This window comes from Agaricus bisporus, assembly GCF_000300575.1.
Source record: "Agaricus bisporus var. bisporus H97 unplaced genomic scaffold AGABI2scaffold_8, whole genome shotgun sequence".
Classification (NCBI taxonomy): domain Eukaryota; kingdom Fungi; phylum Basidiomycota; class Agaricomycetes; order Agaricales; family Agaricaceae; genus Agaricus; species Agaricus bisporus.
In genome coordinates this window covers 458,881-474,101 of record NW_006267371.1, presented here as the reverse complement: position 1 = coordinate 474,101, position 15,221 = coordinate 458,881, and the positions used below count along the sequence as shown (strand labels likewise).

Genomic DNA, 15,221 nt, shown 5'->3' with positions numbered 1-15,221 from the left:
TGATTGTTTACTATAAGATTTACAAATAGCGGTTTTACCCTGTTGCCCTCCTCATTTGTCTGCTACTTAAAGGCTCAAATTGACGGCTTCCTTAGCCATTTTTTTCAATACTCCCACTCTCTCTATCCCTGTGCTAGCCTTCTCTCTCGGCAGGCAATCCATCTCTGGACGTCTTCTGAGCCCTCCCTCTTTTTATTTAACTCACCGCTAGTATCTCTTTCCTTCACTTTCATTTGTCTTCTCCATGGAGAACTACAGCTTTTCTGACTATGGCCACGGTAGTGATGATGAAGGAAACCATCTGACTGAGGGGACTGTTGCCGTCATCTCACCTATGCTGTCAGGGGATGAAAGCACTGGCGAGCCCCTTCTATCATCCGTTGGGGCTGAGGGAGTAGGAAAGGAAAAGTAAAGTGAAGAAGAAAGGGGGAGAAAGAGAAAGCGAGGAAAGAAAAGGTACAGCCTTGGTGATAGAGGTGATAGAGGGCGCCCAAGCTCCCCCATCTCTCTCTCATCCACCTACTCCTCTTCGTCTCCCTCCCCAGACTTCCGCTCAATCTCACTGCATCCTGCCCTACTGTCTCACTCTCCCTCTCGCTCTTATGACTCTCGCTCGCACCGTCACTCTCGCTCATACTCTAGACTGAATTCCCAGCGCTCTTCTCAGCGCCATTCATCTCCTCACTCACCCTCTTATTCACACAACCACCGCCAGGCTGTAAGCACATCTTATTCTATCCTCTCTATTTTTTTCTCACTAGGTTCTTAGAAAAGACACCGTGCTAGATCCCCCCCCTTCAGCCAATACAAAAGGCCGTCTTGGAACAAGGTAATGCTTCTGCACCCCCCCCCCTCCAGTACATTCAGGCTCTAACACTTTCCAGGTTAAAAACTATTCTGACGACACTGCAGAGGCACTCCAGGCAGCCACGGCAGAAGTTCTCCGCATGTTCAACAACCGGACCTTTCTTGATCAAGAGGATAAGCTACGCAATCTTCAGCAAAAGTATGATGGATTGAAAGGAGAGTGTCGTAGGTTGCATGAAAAACTGGATAAATACAGGTTTGCACTATATTTCTATAAGTCTTTCATCACTGATCACTACGTCCAGGCGCAGCGTGCTCTCCAAGCCTTCTACAAGTGCCAGAACGGTATCCTCTGCCCCTACCTCCCCTGCACCAGCCAATACAGCTGCTCCTGTTCCCTCCATCCCCATTTGCTCCATCCCCCCTCAACCGACTGCCATCCACTACATAAAACTGGAAAACGGTCATGACTTGTTTACCCTACCCACGGTGGAGCCAGCCCTTCCCCGTCCCGAGGGTTTCGATGGCTTTTGGAGCTATATGGAATGGATGGACACTAGAGGGGAGAGGCAGAAACCAAAAAACAGCTTGTTTCTGGTCAATGCTGATGGGACGCCGCTTCCTGAAACCGAATGTAAGATAATAAGACAGACTCTCCGGCATACCCTCAACTTTTTGGGCAACACCGTCCCGTTCCGTCTTTGCGGCCAGTCCAACAACAAGGTTTTTCGTGACCATACCATCATCTCCCTTGAATCGGCCCATCCAATTCTCAGCCAGTGTGAACGCCACTCACAACCCCTATATTTCAATAATACACATGTATTATACAAACATTATGCAAACATTACCGTAATTTTGATTTGCATAGTACATGTATATTATCTAAAACATATCTAAACCTTATGCAAACAATATTCCTAAAATGAACATTATTGAATTATTTTTTTACATATGTTTTACATAATATATGTGTACTATGTAAATTACATTGACGGTAATGTTTACATAATATTTTCATAATACACATGTATTATGAAAATATGGAGGTTGTGACTGGAAGGTGGTGCAACTGGTAATCGAAAACTACAAGGCCTGGCTAGACAGCTTCTTCATTAATTACGGCGTAGCAATGCTTAGCCATTTGGACATCCCCAAAGTCTATTTCGGTGCATGGGGCAAGGGTAAGTACCGCCAGTACTTGAGATTAACACCGGAGCAGATAGAGGTAAGAAAGCCGCCCAGCTAATTAAACTTATGCTGACCACCGTCCAGAGGTTAAAAGAAGAAAATGATTCAAGCCTATCACCACCGCCCCCGGCTCAACCTCAGCCACATCACGGGCAACGATCCACATACGCACTGAGATTGGCTATTGACCCGGTATGTCCTGCGCGAATTCTTTACATTGCCCATTCTCAAAATTTGTTCACAACTATTCAACAAAGCCTAGGAATCAGGAAGTAATGCCAGCAGATCTCCCGATGCTGCCGTGTTTCCCGCTCCCTGGTTTCCCTCATCACCCTCCTCCCGGTCCAGTGCCACCACCGTCTCTATCTTTGAGAGGGAGTTCACCCCAAACGGATTCACACCCGAGTCTATTCATAAGAGACGGTTACTCGCTGGATCACCCGACGCATCACCAACCCCCACCAGGACCCATGCCGTTGATACACTTGGGCTCAATCTCCCCTCAGGCAGCATCTCCGACACAGGCAGCCCCTCCAGTTCAAGAAAGAGACCTGATTTCCGGAAGCAACACTCTCAGAACCACGGACGAGAATCTGGATGCAGGGCTGATACAACAACGGCCCTTTTCACAAACTATAGCACCGCTGCCACCCTTTTCAAGACACCACCCAGGTCAGGAAAAGCAAACAGATGCAACTTCTGTGGGGTTGAATACGTCCCTTCCTCCTGCTCAGCAGAACTTGATGCCAACAATTGGCACTGCTCTTGTGGAGGAGAGAATTAGTACCGGCCCGTCTGCTTCTCCCCATCCCCCTGCCTTCACTTTCAATTTTTCTGCCATCGCCACCTCCGTTGATCTCCCTACTGCTGTCACTGTTAATCCTTCTGCTAATCTATCCACCACCACTTCTGCTGATCCATCCACCATTGTCCCTGTTGCTCCGTCTACCACTGTCTCCTCTACTATCACTCCCACTACGTCTCTTTCTACCACTAATCCACCCACCCCTTCTTCTCCTGTTACAATCACTCCATCTTTTCCTTCTACTACTAATCCACCCACCTCTTCTCCTGTTACAATCACTCCGTCTTTATCCACTTCTTTTGCTGCTTCCTCCTCCAGCACCACCGGTACCTTTTTCACAGCATCCATCCTCCCATCTATTGATATTTTTCTTTCTATTAGCAGCCATCTCCGCCAGCAATGCATGCGGCATATCTGCAGAAACCGCTGCGGAAACCTTAGCCTCCCTTGCCTCCGGCACCTTGGAGAATATACCAGTGGAATATAACCAGGAGCTTTGGTTGGGCAAGGTCAAGGACTTCAAGAACAAGACAACCCTTTACCGTCCAAGAATTAGGGACAATTGCCCTGAGTAAGTCCTACTTGGTGCAAAGTGTTGCCTTCTATTAATTGCTACAACTTGTTACAGAAATCTTGCCGGAGCTGATTGGGCTAAAAAGAAAGCAGAGAACAAAGACGGCTACAACAAAAACCAAGATTTTGCTGAATACTGGAGCGGAATGTCAGTGAATGATAAGATGGTACGCATGAATTACTTACGTTTCCGCGCGGTGTACCATCACTAACTTACAAACTGCATAGCTCTGGTTTGAAAATGCAAAATTGCTTGGCTACGCAGTCGGAAAGGTGAGCTAAACCCTGCCACACAATCCCAATCTTATAGTTAATGGGCTTTTATCACAGACGCTTTCTAGCAAAAGTATGCGTCCTATTGTGGGACCCATTTTCTATCATGAATCAGAAGAGGGCCGTCAGTTAGAGTTGGACAGATGGTTTCTTTTTAAGTCTCTAGTAGTGTACTTGTATACGAACGGAACTCTATTTTCTCCTTTCTTTTTCTTTTCTTTTGTTGTTCTGGGATTTGTAATTATATAGGTGGAACGGGGTCTACGACCCCGTGATGCAACCGGTCTGCGTTCGGGCACCGGTCAATAAATTTGAATTGAAATAAAATAAAAAAAAAAACTTTCTAGCAAAAGCAAAAAAAGTACGCCATTCTTGTTATTTTATAATCAAGCTGACCTTTTTGTTGATAGAATTGACTTAAACACTGGTTTGCTGCCTTTAGATCTCATTTAATCCCGCCCCAACTAATTTGATACCGTAAGTTCACTGCCATTCTACTAGCTACTCTAGGACTAACCAGTCAGCAGCAGACCTAGTTATGCACGATTTTTTAATGGTACGACGGTTTTCTTGCCTATGATACTGGATTATGACTGACCAGTCAGTATAGGACTAAAAGCCGCATCAGGTTTTCTTAGGTTTCCGTAGACTGATAGTGATTCAGTAACATCCAGTGATAATCTAGCCTTTCTCTAATTGTTCGCCATAAATCATTTTGTAATAGATTTCTGGTGATTTGAAGCCATTGATTCCAATTGAGTAACATCGAGTCTGTTGGATTTATTCAAATTTATCTACATAACCCAATAATTCTACGGAATTTATCCGCAACAATCTAGACAAATCTATGATGTGATGTAGATTATCACGGACTGAGATAGATTATGGATGAAATATGTCCATATATATCCATGACAATCTAGAAATTTCTAAAGAGAGAGGTCCGCACAAATAGATTTTTATTGACTAATATCGAATGATTGACTGATATCATCACAAATTGTTAAGTGAGTTGCCAACTTGTGATTTCTCGTGCCCTCTACTTGAAATCCTTAGCACTCATTCTAACTCTAAGTAGTTTTGACTGGGGTTCAATAACGGCGGGAAGCGTTATCTTCGCGTTGCGCTGACGGATCCGGCGAAGTCCGAGAGTCGTAGAGGTGGGCTTTACAGGCGTCTATCATTTCTCGTGTCAGACGAGATTTCCTTCACGGCCCTCTTCATCCCACCTGCGGCATTCCTACCTTCGCAGTCGCCAAAGCCATCCCTTGCCGGTTCTTGTGGTGGTGCAGCGATCTCCCTGCCTCCTCGACACGACTCTTACTCTAGACTTGGACATGGTGCAACGGAGAAGGGTAGGAGCTCCCTGGTCGTCAGCCCTTTTCGTCCATCCAGCCGATCATCAAAACACCTCAAAGCGTCTTAAGGCAACCCATATCTTCGTGCACGGAACTCTGAATGCTATAGGACCACTCAAAACGCTCACCTTGCACGCTAGCCGAAGGCATGTCGTTGTGATGGTGTAGCTACTCTTCGCCGTAACGCGTGTCCTTTACCTGCGTCGCCCTCTATCGTCCATCCACTCGATGATCATTGGAATGCCCCAGCACGAGAAATCATCTCCCTTCCCCCTCGCCGCAACCCTTCCTCTAGACACGGACGCCATGGCCGCCAGCATTCCTCATTCATCAACTCCAGGGAATCCAGTCTACCATCGAAATTTTACAGGGCGCCTGGATCTTGTTGACGGAGCATCGGACAAGCTTCAACTAAATGCTCACCTCGCATGGTTTCGTTGCCCAACGGTCTACCCCTCTTGCATACCCCTCTATCCATCCACACTCTGTTCAAGTTAAACATCTTCTGGTGCCGCTTCCTGCACCATATGCGCTTGCGTTCAGCTGGTAACCATTGTCGAGGGCAATGGTGAAATTACTTTTGCGACATTGGATTGCCTATGCTTATGGCATCTTTACCGGTTTCTTATAATATTACCATCTCCAACTAAAGTAAGCAACATCCTTGTTCAACTGCCTCCATTGATCACCGTCCTAGACATCACAGGTCCTGTGAAGAAATGCTTGAATCTTATCTTAAGTCATTCATTGACTATGTATCCGACTCTGCCCGATCTGTTTCTCCTCCAATGTTCAACACGAAGCTCAGCAGCTCAAGACCTCAATGCGGGTTTAGGATCTCAAAGGAGGCTCCCGATGGGATTGTTTTTGGCCATGTAAGTTGTGACTCATTTCATAACAAGATCCCCACGTCTCACCACAGCTGCAACCTCCCCAATGGCCAATTGATACATTACACCTCGTTTCATTGTCATTCCAACCACCTTCTTCATCAAATAGCCAAGTGAGCGAAACCGTGCCACCGGTGCCGGGACTACGGCGCATACAGCCTTCCAACGTGAATTCCGCATTCGACTTTTGACTTCTCAATTTGAGGAGTACGGTACAATTTTGCCCTTTAATGATCTATGTCACTTGTTGTTTGTGAGTTATTCCTAACCTTCTTCTCTCATGTCGATGGGGGCTCAATTTACGGCATAAGGATGAATCTCGGCGTCGTGTATTCACGATGCATGGCATGGCATACTCGAGAAAATGCCCTTCGAGACGGTCGATTTTTCCACTCTAGCGTCAGAAAATGTCTGGTTGCAGATCTATTGTTCTGCTTCTATAGTCGCTAACTCGCCTGACCCAAGGAACTCATCTTGCCGAGTGCGTCGAATAATATCGCTTCCAAGCTCCCATTCAGCACGTACGGGGAGGCGAATAGGAAGAGGGAAAGGGCGAGAGCTGGACGACCCGTTTTTCCGAGGTGAATGCTCATTCTGCACGAAACGTCTTCAACAACAGCTGGAAAAATGCAAGACCTGATTTCCGGATTGTCGTGGCTTCATTATTTTGTTGTGGTATAGATTTTCACTTTGTTGATTCGGACGATGGTATGTCGGAGTGGTTATATTGGTTTCAGTGTCGTCTTTCGTCGGAGGAGCCTGAAGAGTATGGAGCCACTATCTAATGTACGACTTCTAGATCATCGGGAAAACGGGAGATTGACAATTACCTACACATTATAGAAAATTATCACGCGTAGGTACTTTCAGACTAATTTTGAATAATTTATGAATAATGATGAACGAGCACTTGTGCAATTATACTAAATTATACGCATCTTATGCATAAATAAGGACACTGCTTTGTTGCATGAAACTGTATTATCAAACATGACATACTTTAGTCCAATTATTCCAATGACATGGCAGGCTTATTCGGGATTCAATGCCGTGCATCAAAAGAGGTACTCGCGGTACGTAGAAAGGAAAGGTGTGGTAAACATTCTTTAAGCCCGAATCAATTATTGTATAATACTATTAATACATAGTAGGTAGAATATTACTAGCTACCCTAAAAGACGATACAGTTGACGATTTGTAAAAGGATTAATATAGAACGTTGAACATTGATCAAGAACGTTCTTATTTGTCCACTCGTTGGGTGCAAATGGTCCAAACTGAGGATAGACATGGATACTACATACTATATCAGACACTGGAATGATACTCCCAACACCATGACCAGAACGATCCTGAGGATCTTGTTGCAGTGATATCTTATACAGCCCATGATCGGCATCAGCATTTTGAGGAATACTCGTATACCACTCGACATATGCCAAGTGGATGGGAACATTGAGTTCAACTGGGAACACGGCACGCGAAATTGTTGGTGGCATCGAAAACACTGTCCGTAGTCGGGCAGCGCGGTATCCTGCAAAACAGTGGATATAAGCAACTAAAAATGATCTATCATGACGTACCGTGAATACCATGGATATTCTTGTCAATTTGGACAAGTACTGTATCGAAACATTGAGATGAAGGGTTTGCATGGACCGAGTCAACTGTTGTTGTATGGAGGTTGAAGGGATCAGTTGACCGGAACTTGATGCGATGCCAGACCCATAGTCGGCGTACAGGCATGTGTACACCCCAAATTGCACGCTCCAGTTCGGTGGACGTAAGAGAAGGGCGGTGAGCAAGAATAACAAACCGTGAAAGGGCCTCATGGAAATAAAAGGCGCCATATTTCGTTACAAGATCATTGATTGATACATTGCGTAAACTTGGACGTTGCGAGAGGTGGAGAACATTCGTTATCGATAAACCAGGGGGAACCCATTCCTTTTGTGGAGACGTGAATTGAAACGGCAAGTTGAGTTGAGAGCCAATGTACTGATCGTGTCGTTGAATTTTTTCCTGGCGTTCTAGCCAGACAGTCATCTGCCAAAACTTGTCCTTCCGATTTGTTGCGCGATAAGCATCTTTTGCGAGGTCTATGTGCAGGCGTTCCGTATATTGGGTATCGAAGTTGTCGGTAGTGCCGAAAAATTTGATTTTGAGGGCGTAGTGCTTGGCAAAATGAAGTTTTGGCAGGTTGAAGCTGCTTCGGATGCCTAAATCCATGAAAATGGCCTTGTTGTTGTGAAAGTCTTGAAGGGCGTTGTCAAGGAGCTCAATAGTCCTGTCGGTATGAATTGGATACTGAGCAAGAAAGAGAAAATCAAGCATCGCGCGCACAGACTGCACTAAGCGCGAAGCCGACTGCCATTTCCCAGATCTAGGCCAACCACTAACCCAATCAGGATGCGAGAAATCTGATCATGCTCCTTCCCTGATATGTGAGACAAGGAACTAATCCCCTTCATGAATGCTTGGATGTTGTGGTTGGCAGGGAGGCGACGACACCGTGCATCGATTTCGAGAGGCCCAAAAGCTTCGATAAGCCAGTTAACAAGATGTTTAATAAGTCCTTGGTAGAGCTGATGAAGAACGTCGGGTGTGATTGAATTGTAGATATTGACATAAGGGAGTTCCCGCCAAAAGGGAGTTCCGACTGGTTTGATCCTTGATTCGCGACATTTCTGGAAGAAGTGTCCTGGGTCATCTTCAAATGCAGATAAGACATTGAGAGTTTCGTCAATATCACGTAGCTCGTTGTTATTGTTCTCTCTATCCTCATCATCTTTGTTCTCATGACCTCTCCCAAGCTGGTTACAGGAAATGTTGCAGCAAGGGCAATCTCCGGAGTATATGCATGTTGTCAAAACCTGCTCTGCATCAGCAAAAAAGATTTTTTCTTAATTGTTCTTAATTGGTCATTAAGAAACAATTAAGAACGGATACCTTTCTGAATCTTCTTAATGATACTTAGGCCTGTGTATCTTAAGGTTCTTGGAAATGACTTAAAAGTCACTTAAACTGTACTTAGTTGATGTCTTTCTCATAGATATAGAAATATTGACATAAAGATAGATTAGTCAAAAGTCATATTAAAGTCACTCAAGTACATAATTAAGACACTCAAGGTCAACTAAGACAATAATAAGAAGCTTAAAAGTGAATAAGTCAACAAAGTGATTATATTAGCATAGTAAATAGAATACATTGGATACAATCTATACAAAAGGATGAGATGGGAAGATGAGGGAGTGATGATGAGGGAGTGATGATGAAAAAAGGAATAGTCTACAAGTAAGAAATGAGTATGAAAACATACAGAGATAGAGAGCACTCACCAGGGACCAGAGAATCTCTAAAATCCCCCCAAATCCCCTCCATACATTCCCCAATTATCCCCCCAATTATCCCCCCAATCATCTGCTCAAGTATCCCCTCAAATAAGCCTCCAAAAATCCCCCAAAAAAGCGTCCAAAATAGGCAAAAAAGCGTCCTAAACAAGCTTAGAATTAGCTGGGAGAGAGCTAGGGAAGGGAAGGGAAGGTACTCACTTGAATATAAGCCTAGGAGAGCAATGAGGAGGGAAGGGGAGGGAAGGGGAGGGAGGGGAGGGGAGGAATGATGGTGGTGATGAGGAAGGATCAACGGTCATGCTCGAAACAGAAGTTCAACATGTCACATGACATCATGTGACTGCTGGACTTGTAATTTTCGAGTCAAAGTTCCTCAAATCATAGGTAGGAGATATTTACGGGTCATTTCTGCACGGATTGTAATGATCTAAAAGTGTATTCCTATAGTTTTGAGGTCGGGGAGTCCAAATATCCAATCAGATTCTTTGTTGGATGAAAGCCTATCGAGATATGGCACATTTAACATATAATAAACACAAGATTGCGCTATAGCTCCTCTAATATTGATCGGATAGTAAATCTAAAACGAGATACGAATTTCTGGACCTTAAATACATATATTTGCATTCTTAAAACATGAAAATCGGCCCAGGAACCAGTATAAAACATGACATTCTTGTCATGTTTTTCTATATCTCCAAATCCGGTATGTTTTCCGACTAAAACATACATATAACCTTATGTTCTTTTAATAGTCTAAGATTTGTCGTGATTTTTCCAGAATTTTCCGGTTAGTAGAGCAGGCTCTACGACGAGTCTATCTGCAGTTGACAATGACCCCCCCCCCCATGATGGAATCTTGATATCTCCATAACGGGTATGTTTTCGACAAAAGCTTATATATAAACTTATGTTTTTTTAATATTCTAAGATTTGTCGTGATTTTTCCCGAATTTTACAGGCAGTAGAACAGAGCATATAATGTAATGTCTCTCTAAACATATTTTATAGTGAACATAAAATTGTCTACACTCGAAAAAGTTGATGATCTTGATTTAACTTAAGCTTCTGTTGAAAGATTCTAGTTCTTTTAAACATCCTTTGATCCTTGGTTTTCTCCTTTTTTTCCCTTGAGATAAACATGAATTTATTTGTTGACAAGGTCAGCTACTTTAAATTTTTTATAGTTCTTTGTTTTCTTATTCTTATCTTTGAGCTATACTTCTAAGAACCATTTAAGTAACAAGGGTGTTCTTGGACTCCTGAACCTTCTTTATAGTCTTAACCTGTCATTAAGTAATTCCAAGTAGAATTAAGAAAAATGACATTTTGCTGATGTGGGTAATCACCGACAAATGCCGCCAAGATTGGATGCATCCGGCGCATATTCCCATCAGGCGTTGTCATCATGACACCCTCTTCACCCGCTTTCTTCAATGGCTTCAGAATCTCCTTCATACTCGAATGATACAGGTTGGCTATCATGCGGCGACGTGAAGCCTTATTGGTGACACCTTCTAACCGAGTAGTAGGAAGATATCCCAGGAGGACATAGGCATGTGATGATGGTTTCCGTCGTATCTCCTTGGGAATGTTACCGATCGTGAGATAGACAGGGTATGCTGACTTATTCCGGAACAACGTCAACTGCGTCTTGTCTGTTGCCACGATGACGGGAATAATTGTCGCTCCTGGTGAGTTCTTTTCTACTGCTTTCTTCGAGAAATTTATATGTTAATCGAACAGTATTAGTATTTCTGCAACGTACCTGTGTCGCCCACCACCATTTGCCTGTATTCATGTCGTGGTATAGCCGGGTTGTCTTTGTTTCATCGGTGTATTGCTTTTCGGGTACAAAAACCATGTGCGGTGCGAGTTTCGTATCATCTAACAAAGCCTCGATGCACTGCATTATATCCCGGAAGTAGACATCACACATTTCTGTCCCAACAAGAACTTGACGAAGGAGGAAAGGAGGACGCGAGCATGGAAGCTGCTCATCTATGACATCAGGAAAAGGTAAAGTGACACTTAAATTTGACTTATGCAAACTTATAAAAATCATAAGTCAGTATAAGTCATTTTTGCATAAGGCATGTCACTGTCTGAGGTTCTGACTTATGCAATACTTAAGTAAATCATAAGTGCATAAGTCACAATATGGTCATAAGATTCAAGATTATCATAAGTCATGAGGATTTATCTTAAGTTGCATAAGTAAGTACTTAAGACAGTAAGAAGATGTAAGAGAGTATAAGCTCAATCATAAGGAACATCATAATGCATAAGGAACAAAGAATTATATTCATATAGTAAATGCAATACATCATGTATAATACATACTTCCTAAAGAGGAAATAGACCCTGAAAAAAGCGGACAAGAGGGATATGACAGCAGCCAGGGGGGTAGAAATGGAAGATGGAGGGGAAATGATGAGAAATGAGATTCTAAAAGTAACAAATGAGTATGAGTAGATGAAGAGTCAAAAAGCACTCACCAAAGACTAGAAATCCCCCCAAAACTCATCCACATATCATCCTCACATCTCCTCTCAAAACCCTCCCAAAATAGCCCTAAAAAAGCGTCCAAAATAGGCAAAAAAGCGTCCTAAACCAGCCTAGAATTAGCTGGGAGAGAGCTAGGGAAGGGCAGGAAAGTTACTCACTTGAATATAAGCCTAGGAGAGCAACGAGGAGGGGAGGGGAGGGAGGGGAGGGGAGGAATGATGGTGGTGATGAGGAAGGATCAACGTTGTGCTCGAAACAGAAGTTCAACATGTCACATGACATCATGTGACTGCTGGACTTGGGATTTTCGAGTCAAAGTTCCTCAAATGATAGGTAGGAGATATTTTCGGGTCATTTCTGCATGAATTTCAATGATCTAAAAGTGTATTCCTATATTTTCGAGGTTGGGGAGTTTGAATATCCAATTAGATCTTTTGTTAGATGAAAGCCTATTGAGATATTGCACATTTAACATATGATAAACACAAGATTGCACTGTAGCTCCTCAAATATTGATTGGATAATAAATCTAAAACCAGATTCGAATTCCTGGACCTTGAATACATATACTTACACTCTTCAATCATCAGAATCGGCACAGTAACCAGTAGAAAACATGGCATTCTTGTTATGTTTTTCTGTATCTCCATAACTGGTATGTTTTCCGACAAAAGCATACATATAAACTTGTGTTCTTTTAATATTCTAAGATTTGTCATGATTTTTCCAGAATTTTCCGGTTAGTAGAGCAGGCTCTACGACGAGTCTATCTGCAGTTGACAATGACCCCCCCCACCCATGATGGAATCTTGATATCTCCATAACGGGTATGTTTTCCGATAAAAACATACATATAAACTCTTGTTCTTTTAATATTTCAAGATTTGTCGTGATTTTTCCGGAATTTTATGAGCAGTAGAACTTGACATACAGCATAATGTTCTTATAATGCTATGATTCTTGCCTTGTTATCTGACTTATGAGCCTATGTTTCACTTATGAGATACTGTTTGACTTGTCAGTAGCCTTATGAATTCATAATAAACTTATGAAATTTTGTCTGACTTGTGGTTTAACCTTTGGCCTGACTTATGTCTGCAGTTGACAATAACCCCCCCACCCCATGATGGAATCTTGATATCTCCATAACGGGTATGTTTTCCGATAAAAACATACATATAGACTTATGTTTTTTTAATATTCTAAGATTTGTCGTGATTTTTCCGGAACTTTAAGAGTAGTAGAACAAGACATACAGCATAATGTTCTTATAATGCTATGATTCTTGCCTTGTTATCTGACTTATTCACTTATGTGAACCTGTTTGACTTGTCAATAAAGTTATGAAACTTTGTCTGACTTGTGGTTCAACCTTTTAGGATGTAGGCGTTTCCTGCCTGGCACTAGCGCTCGTTCACCAGTGGTCCTGCGTTCGAACCTGGGGGTGAGCAGGATTTATCCTCTACCTTAGGTAAGCAGTGAGCAAGGTTGTGATGACCAAGCAATAATACGGGTGACACCGAATGTTCCCACGGTTCCTTGATTAGGTAATCTGTGGTGAGCGTCATGTGGGCAGGGTGGAGAGACATGTCACGTGATTGTTCCCACGAGGCTGATCAGGACTAGCGTGGGGGTAATGCAGGTAGCTGTGAGCGCTTGTGTATGCGGGCGTCTGTTACTACTGTGGTTCCTAATCGGGTAACTGGTTGGGACTAGCGTGGGGGTAGCGCTGGTGACTATGTCACTACTGCCGGCTTAGCCGACCCCTGGCCACTTGCAGACACGGCTTCATGCTGAGTCATCCCCTGGCCGTGATGAGTAAAAGTACGCCAAATTAACACTGTAACGGTGTGATGAGCGGTATGCGAATTTGCCCAGGAGTCCAGTAACATGGCGTGGAGCCGGTGCTTCGGCATTGGTGAATGTAGGGCATCTATAAGAGGTGGACCAGGGGAAGTATAACAAGCCGACCGGGAAACTGGACAGGCCACCACCCACCATAGGGCCGCTCGCCGATGGTAGTTAGTAGGGATCACCTAATCTCCGGATCTGGGCAACTGCATAAGCAACCCGGGGATCAATCCGGTAACGGCCCCTGCGAGACGGAGAGCTCGGACAGTTACATCACGGTACCTCAGCCCGTCAGGGGCATATATGAAACCGGCTGCCGAGTAACGGGAAGGGGTGGTCGGACTAAGGCGATGTTATAGTACCAGCTGGCCTGGGCCGTAGCGGTCGGAGTGGAAAACACCCGGCTGACTCAAGAGGACACTATTCCGCCGTCGGTGGCCCTGGTACAGTTAAAAATAGCCAGGTTGCTGCTTAAGTTGTTTCCACGTCACTGGTGTTTCACCGGTAAGGGTAGAGTGGCCAATAGCCATGCGCTGCAAAGCACCCCGTAGACGAGCCCCTTCTTTTTCTTTACTTTTGTTGTTCCGGGATTTGTAATTATATAGGCGGAACGGGGTCTACGACCCCGTGATGCAACCGGTCTGCGTTCGGGCACCGGTCAATAAATTTGAATTGAAATAAAAAAAAAAAAAAAAAAAAAAAGTGGTTCAACCTTTGGTCTGACTTATGAAATGTCCTGTGCTTATGCCTTCTTTGTATCCAACTTATGAATTTATGATAAACTTATGAACTAATGTGTGACTTATGTGTAAACTTCTTGTCTGGCTTATGAAAAATCATGAACTTATGCTATTTTGGAGACTTATGTGCCTTAAGTTGGTCTTTATAAGGCAAGCATAAGGCAACTTTTTCATAAGTTTGCATAAGTTGTGTGACTTTTTGCTGATGGATCTGATTGAGCTCTACCGATGACCGAAACGAGAGATCCAGTAAATCGGCAACCTGGTTATGCTGCGAGTAAGTGCGAGTAAGTGCATACAAGAGTGGAATGATACTGACTCCTTCAATCTTTATCAGATCCGTGAATGCAGTTGAGGTCGTTCCTTGGAGTTTTGCCCATTTGGCGATCTCCCACTCCCTTTTCGAAGAAAATGGCGCATACAAATTATCGGAAGCCATTTTTGCCCTGTATCCCTCCTCACCAAGTTTCAGGCTTTCGATGCCATATATCCGACCTGCTTGTCCCAGAAAGTGTCGAACCACAGGTGGGTCATGTAACTGACAGCTGGCATCATAGACATTTGATTTTTTGGCAGAACTCTGTGAGGGTTGTGTTTCGGTTGGCGGTGGTACGCTCGATGGTGGTAAACGTGGTGGTTCAAGATAGCTGCCTGCGTCATTATCACTTTCGTCACTGTCGGTATCATCGGTATTTCTGGCCATGTCTGGATTATCTTCAGGCTCAACGTCCATTGACATCTCCGAGTCATTGTCAACAGGTGCTGACTCTGTCCGAGTCCCCGCGTCCTCTTCAAGGTACGTATTGTCTTCTCCTGAAAGGTTGCCTGTATCATCTGCCATACCAGTAGGACCTCTACTACGAGAACTC

At 43.8% G+C, this 15,221-nt stretch overlaps 2 protein-coding genes across 2 annotated transcripts; one reads left to right on the top strand and one right to left on the bottom strand.

The window, feature by feature from the left end:
* Nucleotides 1–244: 244 nt before the first annotated feature.
* Nucleotides 245–5,075, top strand: AGABI2DRAFT_119976 (hypothetical protein; the record flags this gene model as incomplete). The annotated part of the gene is made up of 14 exons (XM_006463086.1): nt 245–408; nt 463–718; nt 770–829; nt 885–1,063; nt 1,113–1,441; nt 1,938–2,035; nt 2,083–2,190; nt 2,261–2,473; nt 2,505–3,129; nt 3,185–3,374; nt 3,432–3,543; nt 3,605–3,649; nt 3,707–3,722; nt 4,846–5,075. 14 exons carry the CDS (start codon nt 245–247, stop codon nt 5,073–5,075), a joined length of 2,625 nt encoding a protein of 874 aa, XP_006463149.1.
* A 1,988-nt stretch (nt 5,076–7,063) lies between these two features.
* Nucleotides 7,064–15,193, bottom strand: AGABI2DRAFT_152409 (hypothetical protein; the record flags this gene model as incomplete). The annotated part of the gene is made up of 7 exons (XM_006463085.1): nt 7,064–7,431; nt 7,481–8,264; nt 8,291–8,770; nt 10,580–10,969; nt 11,022–11,246; nt 14,549–14,614; nt 14,672–15,193. The coding sequence occupies 7 exons, from the start codon at nt 15,191–15,193 to the stop codon at nt 7,064–7,066; spliced, it is 2,835 nt and encodes a 944-aa protein (XP_006463148.1).
* Between the last annotated feature and the right edge of the window lie 28 nt (nt 15,194–15,221).